The sequence below is a fragment of the Chamaea fasciata genome, unplaced genomic scaffold (genome assembly GCF_029207755.1).
Source record: "Chamaea fasciata isolate MVZ Bird 193981 ecotype frontalis unplaced genomic scaffold, bChaFas1.0.hap1 SCAF_21, whole genome shotgun sequence".
NCBI lineage: Eukaryota > Metazoa > Chordata > Aves > Passeriformes > Sylviidae > Chamaea > Chamaea fasciata.
Genome location: NW_027094106.1, coordinates 1,783,628 through 1,803,601, shown reverse-complemented (window position 1 = coordinate 1,803,601; position 19,974 = coordinate 1,783,628). Strand labels below are relative to the sequence as shown.

General features: G+C 45.2%; 1 protein-coding gene across 6 annotated transcripts in view; it reads left to right on the top strand.

The window, feature by feature from the left end:
- AUTS2 (activator of transcription and developmental regulator AUTS2) overlaps positions 1-19,974 on the top strand; it is a 768,033-nt gene that overhangs the window by 330,478 nt on the left and 417,581 nt on the right. For all 6 annotated transcript variants that reach the window (XM_066202165.1, XM_066202162.1, XM_066202163.1 and 3 more), the window contains one exon: positions 15,330-15,431. In XM_066202165.1, coding sequence (XP_066058262.1) covers positions 15,330-15,431 — 102 coding nt within the window. The remainder of the gene's footprint in view (positions 1-15,329; positions 15,432-19,974) is intronic.

Here is a 19,974-nt window from a genome sequence, read left to right as displayed (position 1 = left end):
ATACGTTTATGAACACCAGCAAAACCCTCACAGTTTCAGACTGCATAACCAGGACACTTAACAGCAAATTAAGTTTTAATTTAATTCAGTGCTCCTGCTGTAACTAAATGCAGTAGTGAGGAGGAAGGGCCTGGCAAGGACAATGGGGCTGTTGGGCATCTTCGAGCAATCTTGGAAAGCTGTTAAAATGGATTAGAGAAGTGTTTCTCCAGATCACTTCAACAGCAGCTTATACAGCAGATGAGTTCCGGCTGTGGAAGTGCCATGAGGAGTTACACTTGGTCCCTGCAGCTCCAACTCTGAAAAAAACTGCTAAGAGGGGAAATTTCTATTGAAAACTCTTATATTGAGAAAAAGACCTGTTTCAGATAAGGTTTTGAATGAGGAGAGATCTAAATCAAGGTGCAGTGAGCTAAACAAAGCCTCTCCTGAACAGTTCTATAAATTGTATCTGTACTTCTCTTTGTTTAGTTCACTGCACTTTCCTTCAGGAAATATCTTTTACAGATTTGGTATTATTTAGAAAAGAAGTTAACAGCGCTTCCAGGAGGGAAATAGCAGCATAAATTCAAAAGGTTTGTGTTGAGAACACTTCAGGTGATCACTTCAGATATTTCCAGGTGTCTCAAGGCTGGCACCCAGAAGTGAACCTGCCTGACCAGTCAGTTGGCTAAATGCAGCCCCCAGCTTTCAGTACCCATTTCATCCTTACGTATTTCATTTAATCCTCATTTTACATCAGTATGATTGATGTAATTCTATATTTCCAAATGGATATTGCAGGAGTTTCCCTTCCGAATAGGAAACAATCGATGCGAGAAATACGTGGAGTACGTGGAGAAAGTCTTAAAAGCCTGGTCTGCAAGAGAGGCTTGAAAGAATTGGGGCGATTTAGTTTTAGAAGAGGGAGTGGAGTGGGGCTGCTGCTCACAGTCTTCAAGCACAGGAAGGTGCTGCAGAGAGCAGAGGAGAAATGTGTTGTGCGTATCCGTGACTGGTGGGACAGGGTCACGCTGCAGGCAGGAGATGCAGTGGGGCTGTGAAGGAGACTCCTGCAGGGCAAGGCAGTGCAGCAGTGCACCAATGCAGCTGCAGGGCTGCAGAGCTCATGGGTGTCTGCAGCAGGGCTGGGCTGGGGGACCACCTGGGCCTGCACCTTCCTCTGCTCTGTGAATTTATAGTGCTGAGACTCCTCAGCACTCAGACTGCAGTGGGGAAGCTGAGGACTCCAATACTTCAGTCAGCGCTGCCCCAAAATCTTAATTTCCCATGTGGTTCTGCAGGGAGAGACAGATGTTTAGCAGGACGCTTCTCCTTCACGCTGCTAGACCAAACAAAAGCTTCCAATCTCCAGGAATTCAAGTGCAGCAGTCGTAATATTCTGGCACTTCCATCACTCAATACTTGTATTATAAATATTTCATGGAAAAACTGAATCATAAAAGTATTATTTTTGTAGTGTGCCAAGAGTAGATCCAGGCACTTGGAGCATAAAAAGTATGAAAGTCACATTTTAATATTGTGCTCTCCTCACTAAATACAGTGCTAGCCTGAAACTGTCTGACATATAAAAATAAGGCGAAGCCTCCAAGGTATATTAATGGTGGTTAGAGAGCTAATGGTTACATGGCAAACTCCCAGTGCAGTCGTTTCAGTGTGCACATTTCTCTGAACCAGATATGACTGGCTGGAAAGGTCTCTTGAAATCCCATCTGGCATCTCCTGGGACCCCACTTCAGCCATATTTCACTGCCCCAAAAGTGGATATAAAATGAGCCAAGAGCTCACTGTCTTTCAGTGAGGTTCCACCCCTGCCTCTGCTCGGCACATCGGAAACTCCCAGCCCTAATCCCCAAAATTCAGAGTGATGACAGTGCTTGAAGTCAAATAAATAATCCTCCATGTCCTTTCTTACCTAACTACTGTTTTGGTTCCAGACTTTGGAAACCCAAATTCCAAACAGGTTTGTGGGTGTTCTCAGCCTCTCTGGATCTGGCCTTAAACCTGTAACAGCCTATTTAAAAAAAAAGGAAAATGGCAAGTGCTGGGGCAGAGCCAGCTTTGTTCAGGCCGAGCCTTCGAGAAGGGTTCAGGCACTCAGAGCGGGGTGTGACAGGGATGGGGTGAGTATTTGCTGTAGGTGGTCTGCTGCAGAAACCTCTATGGAAATACGTAATTATTGTCGGAGGTACACTGAGCGCAGAACGTTATTTCTGGTGTAAATTGGAGGGAGGGAGATGGAACAGGTAATACCCCTTGGTAGGCAGCAGTCTGCAGGTTCAAGGCCTTGTTTCTCCTGACTTGAAGCAGTAACCGGAATGTCTCTTGTTCTACTTAACTGCAGTACAAACATTTCTTGGTGCACCGTGAAATCCCCTCTGAACGCCACAAAGTGAATCCAGGAGGCAGAGTCCTGCAGCTGGCTCCTTCCCTAAATCTATGTTTTCTCAAGGCTTTTTTCAATGTTTATTAGTTTAGCCTTGCAATTCCATGTTTACATAAATTACATGATTAAAAGCAAAACAGGAACGTGGACAGAATGTGGTTTCTGTTCAAATCATTCCCAGTTCCTTGCTAAGTTAACCCTTTTGAAAACCAGAGACACTCAGAGAGGTGCCTGCACGTTTAATGCACAGGGAGCCTGTGTTCCAGCCCCACAGGGAGGTGTTAGGAGTTGCTCCCCAAAATATTTATTTATTGGCTTCATTCCTACAGTAGCCAGGCGATGACAACAAATACTGAGTAACATCAGCTTTTTGCTGCACCCTGGGAGCCAAGAGAAGGACTTGCCTCAGCTTAATTTAAATCACACTTTGCTAAATTGAGGAAAACCTGCAGAAAAGTTAATCAGCACTTCTAAGCTGCATATCTGAAGAGGGAACAGAGGAATTAGCTTGTATGGGGCATAGAAATTTTTTTTATAGCAACTAGTGTTTGCATGGGTAGAGCTTTGATGAATACTGCCCCATGTTCTTATCACAGATGAGCAAAGGAAATATAAATTAGAGGCTCATAAATATAGGATTCCCCTGTCCTTTGAAGAACTTTATTTCCATATGGTTTGCATGAGAATGCTTTCATTGATTTAAAAAAAAAAAAAAAAAGAGTTTATTTTTGGCTGGGTTATAAGTAATGTGTAAGGCACAACATTTTTAAGTAGGTGTCCTTTATCTAAAGTAACTAAAAAGGGACATGAGATCTGTGAGGGGTTAATTCCTATGTTCTAAATGAAAATGGAATTAGAAAATTAATTCCCCTCTAACATCTCCACTCAGTGCGCAGATCAAAGCCATCATAGGAGTAAATTTATGTCTGATAGTGTGGACGGTTTCAATGCACACTGGCGAAATATCATGCTGATTGCTGATTGAAAACAGTTGTTAATTCTCTACTTCACTAAATTCAGAGTGGAAAAACTTTCCTTAATAAAGAACAGATTGAAGAGAACCAAGACCTTACTGTGTGGAAATTAATGGCAGATGCATATACTGATAGTTAAAATGTTTCATTAGATGTTAATGTCTTGCTGTGTTTTTAATTGTTCAGAAATTAGCCTCTAGAATATTAAAACCATCTGTTTGTTATCATGATGAAACAGAATACTTAAATAGTTATTAATTTTGTAGGCTTTTTTTTTCCTTGTCTGCAAAACTTTGATCTGTTGAGATTTCAGTAGATGCTGGATGCAAAAGTGAAAAACAATTTTAAAACACCTTGGTGCCCCAAATCTCAGCATTTGCTGCCTGCCACCCATATTTTGCATGCCTGCTTTATTTCACAAATTATTATTCACCAAGGAGAAGTTGACGTTTTTTAGTGCATGGAAGGAGCGTGCTGATGCTTGCTGAGCCTGTATAATGGTTGATTTAAACTGTAATATGGTACTTTCTCACATGCTGATACTTAGTTTTTAAATCTTGTGGGTCACTTTAAAGCCCAAATATTTCAAGGCATGGAAGGGGTTCCGTGTTGATCCATCAGCACAGGGCTTTGTCTTCCTCCATTTCCGATTATTTACAGCTATTCTTTTTTTAATTATTTTTTTTTAAGACTGAGTTTTGGGGAAGTTGGGAGTTGACAGGTATTTGGGTTATCATTTCTGATGGGTTTTTTAATCATGTAAATGAACAACAGCGGGCTCCTGCAGGCCCTGACTCAGGTAAAAATTCCTCTTTATGAGAACATACACTGAATCTATTTCTGGCATAACAGCAAAGATAAGCTCACTTTTTTTTTTTCTCAGCTGAGGTGAATTTTACTAAGTGCTGAAGTGCTGTCTGCTGGGGAGGCTGTAACATGTATGTACACACAGCTCTCCAGCGTGAAGAGCACGATTTATAATACATTTTGTAATGCTTGTTATACGTGACTTAAGTGTGAAAATTTATTCAGCAAGTCTAAACATTACTTAGAGAGCCATTAACATATCTTTCCAAGTGATTTTTGACCTTTTTCTGAATAAGCACTTTACAAATTATTAAATGCCAGGATGAGGATTAATTCAAGTAACTGTAATTTGATAGTAGTCCTCTATTATAGATTTTTGCACTTATCTTGAAACAATAATAAAGCTCCACTTATCCAATATTTGACTATATTTTCAAGATGGGTGAGTTTAGTACAATTTTAAAGCATAGAAAAGATACGTTAAATTGGGGTTTTTTATCAGTATAAGGTACAGAAACCATCTGTCAAGTATTCATGGTGGACACTCAGTTCCCTAAATGGCTTCTGCATCCCTTGGAGTCGGTGGCAATGCTGCAGTTGTGCCCTGGGGTTCTGGTGGGCATTGGGTCTTACCCTGATGTCACCTCTGTGCTGGGGCTGCCAGCACAGGGACGAGTAACACTGGCTGGCAGAAGGATTTTCTGGAAATGAAGATGGTTTTGGACTTGGGCTGAGGCAGCCAGCTCATCACATCTATCAAGCATTAAATGACTTTTGGTCACTGTTGACAGAGGACAGATGACAAGATTGATCAGGAGATTTTTTTTCTTTCTTTTTTTTGACATTTGCAAACAGGAGGACTCGTTATTTCAACTGGCAAAAGTAGTCCAAGGTGGAAGCACGGTGCTGCAATATATTTCACTTTATTGCTTAGGGTGAGGGAGGAAGAGAGGTGTGCAAAAAAAAAAACCCAAATCCTAAACGCTGGGACAGCTGAGTGTGTTCGGAGCTTCCCTCAAATGCTGGGATGCTGACTCTGTTCAGGGCTTCCCTCCGACGGGGTGGAGGTGCACCACGAGTGTTCCCCCGAGTGGCACCTTGCCATCTGTCAGAACTAATCCACATTTAAACAACTCCAACAATAGTTCCTCCCTTTGCTTTTCTCCTGAGTTATTTGTGATGACTAAACTCATCTCCACATCAATGACAGCTGCTAATGAATTCAGATGCTTCATTCCCTTCCCTTCTGTGCTGCTTCAAATAGATTTTCTTTGCCAGATACTTCAGCTTCCCTTTCCTGCTAACAAATTGGTGCCGAGGTATATTGTTGTGACTTCTGCTTCTCTCATTCAAGCAAGAGGAAAATACAATATGTATAGATGTGAGTTATATGTCAAAATGCTTTTACTCTCTCTCCCCCCGCCTTCCTTCACATTATTAAATTATAGAGAAATACTATCATAATAGCCTCTTGGCCAAGTCACCGAGAGCAGAGTTATGGCTCCCTTGATAAATTGCAAAACATTATTAAGTTTTGCTCTTTGGGCTGAGAGTATTGGCATAAAAGGACATCAACCCCAGTCAGATTGGTCTTGATTGCTGCTTAATTGCTGCTTGTTTGTGTTAGCGATCATGTGGTTTGATTGATCTTGCCCTGCTTTTGTCATTATTGTTACAACTTCCTAGTTTTCTCCTTGTACAGAGACCACAGGATGACTTTTAAGTCTTGAATAATTTATCTAGCTGGGCAGTTAAACGGCTTAAAATAGTATCATAGTTTCAAGCCAATAGCTCAACCTTCAGATCATTATTTATGCAACCAAATTATTAAATATTTATTCTGGGCTTATATCGAACGATGAAATAACAGGGCTCCTTTATGTTAGCAGTGGTAAGCATCTCGAGGTCCATCCATGAATACTGACACTTCCTCCTCCAAGACATTTATTTACTTCTGTAATGTTAGCTGGGTGTCACATTAGTGGTCTGCATTGAGGAAGGAAAGGGTGGTGGTCACCGTGACTTAATTCAAGCCAGTGGCTGCAGTCACTCTGATCTTTCTCCGGCTGCTCCACCTCTGTAGATGTTCCAAAAGGTTTCATCTCTTCTTGCATCTCCTTTGCACGTGAGGAGCAACCATCCTGTGGGCTTGGAACAAGTGGAACTCTACAGGAGCTACTTTGGGGTTTTGTTTCCCCTTATTAAAGCAGATTAAAGAGGCTCTTGGCTGGATTTGTGGGCAGTTCTAGAGCTGCACCTGCAGCTTTAGAGTTTTTCAACCTCCCCTATTTGCTATTTGTTTCATCATGTGATTGATCTGATCTTCCTGTTTCAATGTTCTTTCACTAAGTTACACATTTCAAAGGCAACCAGAGGCCTTCCTTAGAAAGCTGGATATCAGACACTGGGCTCAGTGGGATAATATTTCTGTTCTCTCCCCTTTCCAAAGTGTCAGGTTAAAAGTGGTGTTTGCCTTCACTTTCCTACCTCATCTGAACCTTTCCTGTATGAGAGAAACTCGAACTCTTTGCAGGTCCAGGGCTGAGGCTGGGACAGAGTCCCTGAGTCCCCTGTGCCTGTCACCACCCAAACCAGAGCTGATAATGGTCTAGCAAGGATCTGGAAACTCATCGTTGCCGCATGCTCTGAAATAGGCACAGAATGTTGGCATGAAACTGCCAGCTTGGTTCTCCATTCTCTAAATGGGGCCACGAAAAGCGCTCCCTGGTGGAAAGTGTTGCAGCCAGTGCGTGTGCACTGCTCCTTGTTGGTGCTTCCGGGGAACGGGGGGACAGGCACCGTAGCAGGAGATCATGACTCCCCCCATTACGCTTCAAGCCTGGTTTGGGGATGTGCAGAGCAGAAGCAAGAAGTGTGAGTGGTGTAAATGGCTGAATAACAGCCAGAAATTGTACATGTAAGGATGAGAATGTGGATGGATGGATGGATGGATGGATGGATGGATGGATGGATGGATGGATGGAGGGATGGATGGATGAGAATGTGGATGGATGGAGGGGTGGATGGATGGATGGATCAGAATGTGGATGGATGGATGGATGGATCAGAATGTGGATGGATGGATGGATGGATGGATGGATGGATGGATGGATGGATCAGAATGTGGATGGATGGATGGATGGATCAGAATGTGGATGGATGGATGGATGGATGGATGGATGGATGGATGGATGGATGGATCAGAATGTGGATGGATGGATGGATCAGAATGTGGATGGATGTATATCATGCAGACAAGGATGGCACTCCTGTGGCAATACACATCTGTGTTTCTCAGAGATGGTTTTTAACCAAAGACTAGTTTAACTTACACGGGGCCTGGGGAGGGCCCTGGCAACGCAGGCTGGGACACCAAGGAGCCCAGCGGCAGGGCTGGGTAAAGCTTGTGAGCGCAGGTGGGTCCCAGCCTGGCTGCAGCCCCTCTGGCTGTCCCTGCTCAGCCGAGCCTGGCTGCTCACCCCGCTCTGCTCCCAGCCTGGGCTGTGCAGGCTGCTTGCACAGATTGATTGGTACAATGGAGAGCTTTGCAAGGTGTAATTTTAAAGGCCGTGTTTCTCACTGTGCAACCATCAAAATGCAAAGGGTCAGGAGAAGCCTATATTTTTTTGCAATTCAGCTTTTGAAGTGTGCTGAAATACGCTTCATTTGCTGCAATTGCCAACAGCTTGCTGTTTCATACCACTCTTAACAGGAGCTGGGGAACAGAGCAAGTCTGTTACACTTTCCATGGTGTATAATGTATGTATGATTCTGGGGTGTGATGAGTTTATGCCAAATTTATCTTTGATTTCTGTATAAACAGCACAGAAAAAATGATGGGCTGCATTCTCTGTGAAACTTAGATAAAACAGAGCTCCAGACCTCCTTCAGAGTACCTTCTGTGTGCTGTGGATCTAAGGTTGCCCAAGCATATAATGAAGGAGAAGAGGATCTGGAAATAAATGCCTGTTTCTTCCTCCCCCACCCCCGCCTGGCGAGGATGCTGTTTATTCTTAGCCCGTGTTGCTTCAGCTCCTGCTCCTGCCAGCAGAGCCCCATCCCTTGGGGTGTCTGCAATAACAATGTAAATAGCCAAATTCTCCCCGGGAGCACAGGGGGGGAGCTCTGCTCCTTTGGTGGATCTCCCCCAGTTAAGGCTGTAGGGGATGAGTTCCTCCACTCCAATTTCTTGAGCAAGTGCAGCAGCAGACTCTGGATCAGCTCAGAGGCAGCAGGAAATGACCAGCAGTGCTGTAGAATAAGTGAGTTAAAGACACCCTTGTTCTGTATCATCCAGCTGATTAGAAAATTGTTTGTAGTCATTTGTTCAATTCAGATTTGGTTTTTAGTCAACAGGAAATGGAAAGAATGCACATGTGTTTGTTTTTGGTTTTTCATAAAGAGTTTTGGAACAGAAAAATTATTTTTCTTCTAATCAAAGCTGGAAGGAGACAAAAGATAAGATGATGTCTTTGTTGGTTTACCTCATTTTTACTGTACAAGTAAGCAGAAAAAAATAAGCTTCGTTTCTGGTAGGGATGTCAGATCCCAGGATGATGGCATGGAGGCCTGGATCCTCAGAAGCTGGCAATTTCTTGGAGCGTCTGCATTGGTTGTCATAAGATTGTATATCAAGAGGTAAACAGAGAGCCTCTCCTAATGTTTTATTGTATCTCTCAGGTAACAAGATTTTTCTTCCCTGAGGTGAAAAATGTCTTTGTATTAATAATGTTCAGAGTCCACACACGGTGTGAATTCCTTTTTCATATTTACTGCCTAAACTCATGTGCTGTAAATATTCGTCCTCCTCATTATCTCACCTCTGATTTGCTTTCCTTGTGCTGCTCCCCTGTTTAGGCAGTCGCGGTGTGCATGGCCTTGTTAGAAATGCAGTGAAGTGTTGCTCCAGACCCAAACCACTGTGCTGAACCCCCTTTGATGCTGTGGGGGACATGGGAGTGCTGGATAAGGAATATTTGTCTAACTGCTGTCAGTAGCACGAGAGATATAAATAGAAGCTTTGAAATGACAGCTGTTAATAATCATGATTGAAATCAGCAGTAACAACCCTTGATTTACACTGTTGTTTTTTGGTTATTTCTTGCTATGCAGTTCTCCTTTTATTTGTTTTCATACAGCCAGATTTGTTCTTGATCAGAGATAAAATATGTTTTCTTTGCAATCTGATATTCAGTTCTGCATGAAATCTGCTGCTGCTCTTTTCTGGCTGGCGGAAGACACGTCAGGGCTGTGTTTGCTGGCCAGGGCAGGGGCTCTTTGTGCAGCCCAGACACTCTGGATGTGGGATGGTCCAGCAGGGCTGGGCTGTGCTGGGATAACTGGGATCTCACTGGCTTCTCCCAGGCTGTTGCTCCCTGGCCTTTGGAGCAGCTTGCACTCATCGGCGTTTTCCTGATTTGTCTGTGCTGCTGCCTGGATCCGTGTGTGCCTCACTGAGGAAAAGGGTGTGCCTGCCAGAAGTGTCAGCAATTCCCATTCTTGGGTCCCGCTCTGTGCTGGGAAAAGCCCAGAGAGCAAATGGAGGCAGGCCCTAAGGAGCAGGTGGAAATGGGTGTGCTGGTGCCCTGCTCAGGACAAACTCCTGTCCGGAGTGGGGTTGGGCTGTGCCTGTTCAGGATCTGGGGGCTTGGGAAGCATTCCTAATGGCACATGTAGGAGTTGGGCTGAGCTGGGGAATACACTCACCCAGGCAGGAGCTGGGGCTGCCTCACCCTTGCCAAGGCTGTGCAAATAAAGAATGATGGGCAGAGTGTAAGCCTGGAATTCTGCTCCCCACAGCAGGGTTCTGCATCTCTCAGGAGGCAGGTGTCCCCTTCCTTTGGGGCTCTGCTTGCTGGCTGTGCTGTAACGGGGAGAGGTGTTAGTATTCATAACTTAAAAGTATAATGTAGTGAAATAATCCTTTCATTCCATGTACCGTAGAAGCTCAGGCGACTCGAAACTGTACTATGGATTTACTGCTGCCAAATGGTGTGGGGTTTTTAAACTAAAATATATTTTAAAATAAAATAAAAAAACTCAGGAGAGCCACATTAGGGTGTTCTTGACATGACATATAAGCTCTGTGCAAAAGGCTTTTGCCAAATTCTCAGCAGGTTTATTTATTTTGCTTTCTGTTGTATGCTACTCTGGAATTACCTAAAGTGGCTTAGGGATCCAGCACGGCCAACTGTGGTCCTGAGAGGATGATGCTCCCTGGAGTCTGGGGCTCAGCTGCCCTTCCACCCTCCCTTCCACCTCTTAACATGATGGACTCTCTGTCCTTCCCTCTTTTCCTGTCTGAGAGAAAAGGCCACAGAGAGCCCTGCTGTCGTGGATTACCCTTAGGAGTGTTTCGTGGCTTCTGTCCCTCTCCTCCCATGTCACAGAAATGTCTGTCACAGTAACTCTGGCACTGTTCCTCTAGGTCTGTCCTGCTCCTCAGCCTCAGAATTTAGCTCTACTCTACCCTGTAACATTGGATGGCAGAAGGAGCACAGCAGAGAGCTGCTTTCCCTGGACACAGAGGAACATTCAGTTTGCACTTTCACTGTCACAAAGTAGGGCTGAGTGTTTCCCTGCTGCAAAAATAGTTCCGTTAGATTCCAAGCCACCTGAAAATCTCTCCGTGGGCTGAAAGAAGAGTTCCTGTTAGCACTTGCTATGACAGCAGTTTTATGTTGATGTTTCTGCATCTATTTTGGTTTATTCATAATGTCTGGATGGTTTCTGTGTGACCTGCAGGCCTGAGCAAGTCTCTCTTTCTTCATCAAATGGTCACCCTTGGTGTTCCATGTTTTGTTCCTCTCCTCTCCCTGCCCTCAGTGTCCCTGTCCCTTTCTGGGTCCCTCATGCCGGTCCCCAGCGTTGCCTCCATTTCTCATTGCTGTGCAGGGCAGTGGTGTTGCCACTGAGGTTTTGTCACTCAGTCCATGAGCAGCAAGTGCTCCAAACCCCATCGTGGCTGAAGCCAAACTCCCCCCAGCCCCTCTCACACCCCCTCCTCAGCAGGGCAGGGGAGGGAGGAAGAAGCTTGTGAGGGAAAGAAAGGCAAGGAAGTCACCCATTATTGTCATGGGCAAAACAGTCTCCACTTAGGGAAAAGAATTTCAATTTATTGTCCGTAAAAATACATTTGAGTAGTCAGAATGACAACAAAAATTGCAGTGCCACCCTCTGCCCCCCCAGCTCAGCTGCATTCCTCCACCCCTGTGTCCCTGGCTGTGTGCAGTGGAATCCACTGTCAGCCACTTGGAACACTGCTCTGACAGAGAAGTCCTCCAAACAGTCCACTTTTGGAAAGCAGGGAGGACCCATTCCTCTCACTCTTTGGGGCAGGTATAGTGAAAAATCAGAAATGAAACCCTCTGCTGAGCCCCAGCCCGGCCCTCAGCCAGCAACCACCCTTCCAAACCTGCTTGTTGGCCTTTTCCTTTAATAGAAATGTAGTTAGGACTTTATCCAGTTGTGCTTGACTTCTGGAGTCCTCCAGCAGATCCAAAGGCATTGCAAACAGTTCTGTAGTACAATGAAAGACTTCAAAAAATGCAATGCTTGAAATGACCAAAAACTAGAAAAGTTTTGGACTGTGGGTGTGAGTCTTGTGTTGAGCAAGTGGTCTTGAGGTTCTTTTCTTGCACATACCCCATCTCTCTCTAGTGGAGTCCCTGAGACTCTGCATGTACCTTGTGAGCCGAAGACACTGAGTTTTTAGGGTTTTGGGCTTTCAGTCTAGAAAATGTCTGCATTTCCTCTTTGTGAGACCCTTTAGATGGATCCCCTCATGGAAAAATTCATTCCCACTAAGCAGTGAAAGCACGGAGTCAAACACACTTTTTGTAAACCCTTTTTCACTCCTTGCCTGGTACAAATTAGAGATTAACACTGTGGTAATGTGGGAAATTCCTGGGTGAGACCTTCGTAGAATCACAGAATAACCAGGGTGGGGAGGGAGCCCCAGGGATCACCCAGTGCAGCCCCTGGCCCTGCACAGACCCCAACAATCCCACCCTGGGCATCCCTGGGAGCTCCTGGAGCTGTGGCAGCCTCAGGCTGTGCCCATTCCCCGGGGAGCCTGGGCAGTGCCCAGCACCCTCTGGGGGAAGAACCTTTCCCAAAATCCACCCTAAACCTCCCCTGGCCCAGCTCCAGCCCTTCCCTCAGTGTCACTGCCACTCCCCAGGTGCCTTGAGGAGGCACAGTGGCATTTCCACGCTGGTGTTGCTGTTTGCATGGGGTACCCTGCCAGGAACAATAGAGGAACAAGAGTTGTCAGTATCGCACTTCAGGTTTTTTTCCCAAGGAAAGTTGCATTTCTGTGGGGAAACTGATTTTAGGGTTCCTGTGTGCCCCAGGGTGATGCACCAGACGCACACAGTGTGACTAAAGATCCAGTCTGTTACCTGTGGACCTTTCTAGCAGCACTGGGTTATTGCAGCATTGTTTTAAGCAGCTGAATGTGTGCAAATGGATTGAAGTGAAATGACCCATGGCCTGTCCACATTAAGTGTTCTCATGAGTGTTTGTGTGCAACTTTAGGTTCTTAAGAGAGGACAACGGGCACATTTCCATGCTTTACTTTTTTAATTTAACACAGATTGATGGGTTCTGGAATCAAATGTAAACCCTCAACACTTTGGCACGTGGAGAAACTCAACTTGGAAAAAAAAGAAAGGAAAATACGGAAAGCTTATAAATCTTAACTTGGACTTATTTCTGAGTTTGCTGTCTAGTCCAGGCAGTTTGCTTTTTTCCTACAGTTTCAGGCTCAGATATCTTCATCATATTCTCTTACTCCTTGTAAATCGTGTCTAGAAAATTGACACCTGCTGGGTTTTTCTCCTCTTCTCTGTAAATAGCTGGAATTCATGAAATAGAAGAATTATAAAACTGTTATGATTAGTTATCAAATAACTAATGTGTGAAGATTGTGCACAAACTGATTTTGGGTTCTAGAAATAAAATCTGAGACTGGAAAAAAAATTCTCAACACCCCACTTGCAATAAGAGTTTTTCCATCATTGGGTGGATGTTGACAAAAGACCAAGTCAGGGAAACTTGATCCATTTTCCTTTGGGTGGTTAAATTTTAAACTTGGGACCATAAAATTCCAGGACACGGAGGTCCTAGATAAGATCAGTGAGTTATATATGAAGTGTAAGACTTCTTGAATTCGTTATCCTCCCCTCTGCCTCCAAGAACTGCTCCCAAGATCTCTTAGATCTGACCGATAAACCGTTCCACTGGAAATAAAAATCATTTTACTGGAAATGTTCTGGCTAAGCTGTGGAATATTTAGTTTATTTATTGAATTGTAAGTGTCTGACAAATAGCTCTGGTCCTTCCGCTACATTTTCTTTGAGCTGAGAGTACGCCTGTGCCATTTTTTGCAGTTGTGCTCACGCACTGCCACTCAGTTGTGCGTTGAAACTTTTAGTTTAATGGACTTCATGTCCTTACTTTGATTTGACTGATGGAGAGTACCCAAAGCTTCCCTTTATTAGTGAGAGGAGTAAGGAATTAAGAAGTGGCACACAAATTCCAAACTTGCAGGTGCAGTTTGCTCTGTCAGTGGTAGGGAGAAAGTGATAACCTGAGGGTGAGGATACTTCTTGTGCTCCTTCAGTGACCCTGGGGGGTGGAGCAGCCATGGCTGTGAGTGAACAGAGTGGAAAAATATCAGCAGAAGCGTAGGTTTTATTTGTGTGCACCTGTAAAATGCATTTATGTGAATTTTTGTGCCTGCTTGTTTATGGGAGAACTGGAAATAAATGAGAGAGAGAAGAAAGAGGAGAAAAAAACAGTGATGGAGAGTGTTGGAGGAGGAACTTTAGGTCTCCAGTCATGGCATGGAGATGAATGAATACCTGCTCCAGTACAGTGTGGATGGAACTTACCATCATCATATTAACAATTAGAATAGGTTGGCAGGAGTTGTTTGGTGTTTGTGGTATGGATATTGGTAAGTGTAGTAGCTCTCTCATAAATTATTTCATTACGTACCTCACCAAGTATTTTCTCTGCATTGACCTCTGCTTCCAGTGTTTGTGTTTGTGTTTTTAAGTCTAAATTTCTGAAAGAGACTTCTTGCCAGTATTAACTTCCAGAGTTAGTTTAAACAAAGCATCAGCAAGGCTCAATGAAAATTTTAATACATTCGAGCAAAATATAGGGAATGATACTTTAAAACAAAGATAGGCATTTTCAGCTCTGCTAGATGTGGATCATCATCAGATCTTGCTGTCCAGGTGTATAAGTGCTCGTGGACATGTGTAATGGGTGTCTGTGGTGAATGCTCCTCTCAGTACACTGCTGTGTAATGTGGTGACCGGAACAATCCAAAGTGTAAGAGAAAACAGATGTGTTCTCAACTGTAATGAAAATATAGTTTAGGGGTTTTTTTTACTTTTTATTTATTACAATGCCAGTAAAGTTCATTAAAGCTGTCTTGGAAAACAAAAGCAGTTTGAACTATTGAATAGATCCTGTTGTTTCATGAACATTGAGGTTTGTTAGTTGGGAATTGTTTAGAGTACCAGGCAGTGTGGTTCAGGGCTAGTCCAGTAAAAGAAAGGCTTCTCTGGAGTGGTGACCTCTTCTTCCCCTGGGGAGACCCCCACTGATCTCGGGTCCTCAGTGCTCTTATGCTGTAAGGAGGGAGGAGCTGATGCTGTGAGCGCTGCACTGTGATGGAAACTCCAAAAGCTTCCTCCATGGCAGAAATACCTTGAGAAGTCTAAAAGTTTCCCAGATGAAGGTCTCAAACTGTGATTTCCTTGGGACACCAGTGCAGGCCTCCTCCTGCCTGCAGCACCTGGAGCTCCCACGGGGGCTGTGTGTCCGTGGTGTCCCTGGGCTGTGCCCTGGTACAGGGACACGGTGCCCACGGTGTCCCTGGGCTGTGTGTCCGTGGTGTCCCTGGGCTGGGTGTCCGTGGTGTCCCTGGGCTGTGCCCTGGCACAGGGACACGGTGCCCACGGTGTCCCTGGGCTGTGTGCCCGTGGTGTCCCTGGGCTGTGTGTCCGTGGTGTCCGTCGGTCAGCGCAGCAGAGCTGTGGCCACGCTGCTGCTGGGGCCTGGGAGGGGTCAAAGGAGAGTGTGACAGGGGCACTTTGCTGGACCAGGCTCAACTCTTGTCTCCTTGTGTCCCCTCTGTGCTGCAGCTCAAGCCGGCCCAGAACAGCTGCCGGGACAGCGACAGCGAGAGCGCCAGCGGGGAGTCCAAGGGCTTCCACCGGAGCAGCTCCCGGGAAAGGCTCAGCGACGTAAGTGCAGCTCCTGCGGCTCAGGAGCTCGGGCCAACCGTGCTGGAGTTCCCCCAGGGGCGGGAGGCAGAGCTGGGTTTGAGTTCTGGGATGGTTCTTTGCTAAAATCTCCTTCCCTTTGGAGGGTTCGGGAGGGCAGGAGGTAACTTAGGTCTCCTGCCCCGGTTCAGTAAACTTCTTAGAGTTTGATACAATGTCTTTCTGTGTGCAGACACTCAGCTCTTTGGAAACAGTTGAAGGCCATTTAACGAAGTTAAAATGCTCTGCATAGTTGAGAAGTCAGATGGCCACTTTTTACCCCAAGCTGTGGAGGAAAAGAATGTGTTTCTTTGGGCTGCATACTGTCTTTATGAGAAGTATTTGAGTGTCTAGAGAGACTCGGTTGACTTATATATAATGAATTGATATAACATGGCCAACAATAGCATAAGCTCTGCCTTTATTGTTCTACCTACAGTGCTGTGGAGGGGCTGAGATGGCAGCCCTGTGGAGAGTGTTTTCCTCCATGGCAGAATGCTGGTCATTCACCGAGTGACACGCATGAGCTGTTCCGACAGAGCAATGACTGCAGAAATCCTTCCGTTGCTGCAATTAGATTACTATTTATTATGTGTACCATCACAATCCTTGAGTGTTTTATTCATGGCTCTGTGTCCTCTGTGCCACATGCTTTACAGCACAGAATATAAAGAAAGCCCTGTCCCCAAAGAGTATCTAAATTGGGGATTTTGTAGGTCAGATCCTTTGCTGGTAAAAGCATGGATAGCTACATCAGTCAGCCCAATTTGTACCAGCCAGCAATCTGGCCCTACTTTTAACTAACCCACATTTTGGAAATGGGGATTTTATCGATAGCATGTCTGTGTAGATTTGGATGACAGATACCAGATGGTGTCCTCTATAGGCCAATCCAATAAAACTGAACTGAGCAGGCATTAAAAGAAATACCTTTGTAAAGGATACATTTCGTTGTGCAAATTTAAGCCTGAAGGCACACAGCTAGCAATTTTTGCTGAATTGTGCATATCACTGGAACAGATGCCTGATTTTTTTTCTTTCTGTGGAAGTGTGAAATCTGTAGCACTCTCTCTCCACATCCCTTTGTCACATTATTTTAGAGGTCTATTTCTTCCCCAGAGCCAGCCTTTATGGGTTACATTCAGCTAAACACTTCAGAGCGTGCCCTTCATAGCTGTCAGCTGAGGTCAGTCTCAGGGCTGTAAGATCTCTTTGGAAGAGGAAGGTGAAACCAGAGGAGGTAGTAAGGAAATGCTCTGTACAGGTAGCAGTGGATGGCAGCTGGATGTCAGCATGTCACCATCATCATCCTGGCTTGTCTGAGCCCTGTGGCAGCTGGGAAGTCACTGCAACCAACTTCACAATTACACAGCACCTTCCAGCAAAAAATTTCACAGCTCCTTACAAACATGGTTTTAATTTAGCTTTGTCATTCCCTTGCAATGTACTGAGTCGAGAGCACTGAGGTTTATTGGGCTTCTCAGCAGCTCACAGCTTTGCACTGCCAGACCTGGCAGTGAGAGCAGAGTCCTGGTTCCCCTTCCACCCATCAAATCCAGTTTTTCTCTGATGTTTTTACAATACTTTTCCTTTGTCTCGGCACTGTGGCAAATTAAAAGGAAGTAGAGAGCAAATATGACTTCCCCAGTGCACCCGAGAGAGGACAGAGGGAGTCACAGGTTGCTCAAAAGAAACATTATGTAAATATATGTGGAGATGTATATTTTAAAGTGTTATACATAATTTATGTTTTGCTTAATAAGGAAAGTTCCTTTCTGCTTTGATAATTCATCGCAAGACCAGCAATGTCTCTCTGGTCTGGCATTACCAGTTCAGCTGAGATTTGAAAAACATGCACGAGACAGCTCTCACTGTGCCTGAGCCTGTGGTGGCCCTCCCCAGGCTCCTTCAGTTCAGAGCTGTCCATCCCATTGCTCCCCTCCCAAAGTCAGTTCAGAGCTATCCATCCCATTTCTCCTCTCCCAAAGTCATTTCAGAGCTGTCCATCCCATTGTCCCTCTCCCAAAGTCAGTTCAGAGCTGTCCATCCCATTGCCCCTCTCCCAAAGTCAGTTCAGAGCTGTCCATCCCATTTCTCCTCTCCCAAAGTCAGTTCAGAGCTGTCCGTCCTGTTGTCCCTGTCCCAAAGTCAGTTCAGAGCTGCCCATCCCATTGCCCCTCTCCCAAAGTCAGTTCAGAGCTGTCCATCCCATTGCCCCTCTCCCGAAGTCAGTTCAGAGCTGTCCATCCTGTTGTCCCTGTCCCAAAGTCAGTTCAGAGCTGTCCATCCCATTGCCCCTCTTCCAGTGAGACACCCCATGAGCTGAAATGACCGGACTTTCCAAATAGTTATTTTAAATAATGCTTTTTGAAGAATTCATCTGTCTAATGATGCCCACTATTTACTGTCTGGAGGAAGCTACAGACAACAGAGTAAGTTTTCTCTGAAGCTTTGCTTCTGTTTTTACAGTTATTTTCTCAGAAAAAATAATACGCAAAAAGTTGTGTACCCAACAGGAGACGGAACAAAAAATATAGAACATTGCAGGCAGATTAACCCTGAGGTCAGAAAGCAAATTTTGGCCTTGAAATATGAAGAATCTCCCCTGTTGTCACCTGGCAGCACTGTAAGATTAAGCAGGGCTCCTGCATGGAAATATGGATAATGACTGAGGTGCGTGTTCTCCAAGTGGATGATCCATTTTCCCATCCCCAGTCAGAGCAGGCTGGTGAAACAGGAATGTTAAAGCTTACTGCAGGGCCTAAGTGAGAGCTCAGTGACAGATGCAGAATGAGGGAGAGGGGATAATGAATATCCAGTTGCAAAGTGACATGTCAGTGTCTTCGTTCCCTCTCCTGTCAAGGATCTTTCAACTCTGCCTATTGTAAATGTACCTGCAGTCCTTGGGTAATGCAGAGTGATGCAGAGTGTGTTTACAAGGGGTGACTCCTTTCCAGGCTAATGAGATCCAAGCAGGTAATTTGCAGCATTTGCGAGAGGTGGGCAAAAATGAAAGGAAGATAATTCAATGAAAATACCATGTTAAACAGGAGACTTTTCTCATAATGAGGCTTGAAATAGCATCAGACAGTAGGAAGGGGAATATCCTCCGTTCCTGTCAGATGCAATGCAGTGAGACTGATTTCTGTCAACTCCTCTCTTTGTCCTCGCCTGGCACACGTGTGCACACACACCCACCCCTCTGTGAGAGAACGTAATTAGCAGAAAATTTGACCTCTGCTAGATTAGGGGTAATGATTGCTCAAATGCTCCAGTGCAAGCAGTGCCCTGATCCAGCTCCCCCTCTGAATTTCATAAACCCGTGACTCTCTGTCTTTCTCCCCTATATAGGTTGTTTTTTTTTTTTTAGGAATGACAACTTGTTTTTTCCATTATGGGCAGAGGTAGCTCCAGGGGCCTTAAAGAGAAATTGGAGAGCTGCTCCTCCTTTATATATAGGGTGCTGTAGTCAGTTTAATCTCATCAAAATCTTGCCAGTAGTAGAATTCATTTTGTTGAGATCTTGCTTGGAGACAAGATGGCAGCGCTTTCTCTTTTGCTCAGCTTGGAGCTCAGTCAACTTGTTTTCCTTATCTTCTTGTACGTATTTATTTTTAATTGACTCCTCCCTCTTTGGAATACATTTTAGTCATGTTTTACACAACAGCCAGGAGATTTACTTGAGGAAAACATGAGGGTTACAGCTAACCTGGATGATAAATGCATTGAGTGTTCAGGGGTTCAGCCACCTCTTTGCTAATCAAAAATCAAACCACCTGATTCCTTTGGAGCACATTCCTAAATTCCTGATCTACCTGATCAGGTAGCAGCCCTGCTGCTGCCTCTGGTGTTGGTTGCAGGCTTTCAGTGAAGGGATGAACAGCAAAAGCCTCTCCCACATGCATTGGACGGGATTCAGCCCCTCAGCACCTCTTGCTGCAGCTGGCCCCTTTCTGTCTGGAATGTTTTTCCAGCTCCTGAACAGGGAGTGGGGCAGGAATCTTCCCATTTGTCCCTACATTAAAGGTCTTCTCTTGGGCTCTCAGAAATCTCATCAAAGCTGCTGCACTCTTCACGAGTGCTCCCCTGTTCCCAGTGCTCTGTAGCTGTGTGCTCCCTCTGTGCTGGGTGCTTTGTGCTTGAGAGGCCACAGCGAGGTGCTCACCGCGAGGATCAAGTCCTGAAATCCTGAAGCCCCCTGGTCACCAGGTCTGTTGCTGTTTGCTTCAGGAAGAGACGTGTCTTACACCCCTCCAGCGGGGTAGTCCTGTGGGCAGCTCGTGGTTTCGGCCCCAAATACAGGATCTTTTCAATTCTTTTGTCTCCCATCCCTCCCACCTGTACAGAGCCAAACTGAGGGGCAGTCTTGAGGTTACGTGCTCTGAGATCCTCAGTGCTGCTCCCTGTCCAGAGCATCACCAGTGATGTTGGCTGTGTGTGGAGTGGAGCCCCAGGAGCAGAGCTGTGTGTCTGTGTGCCGTGCCAGGAGCTGCTCGGCAGCAGTGGCAGTGCTTTGTGTGCGTGT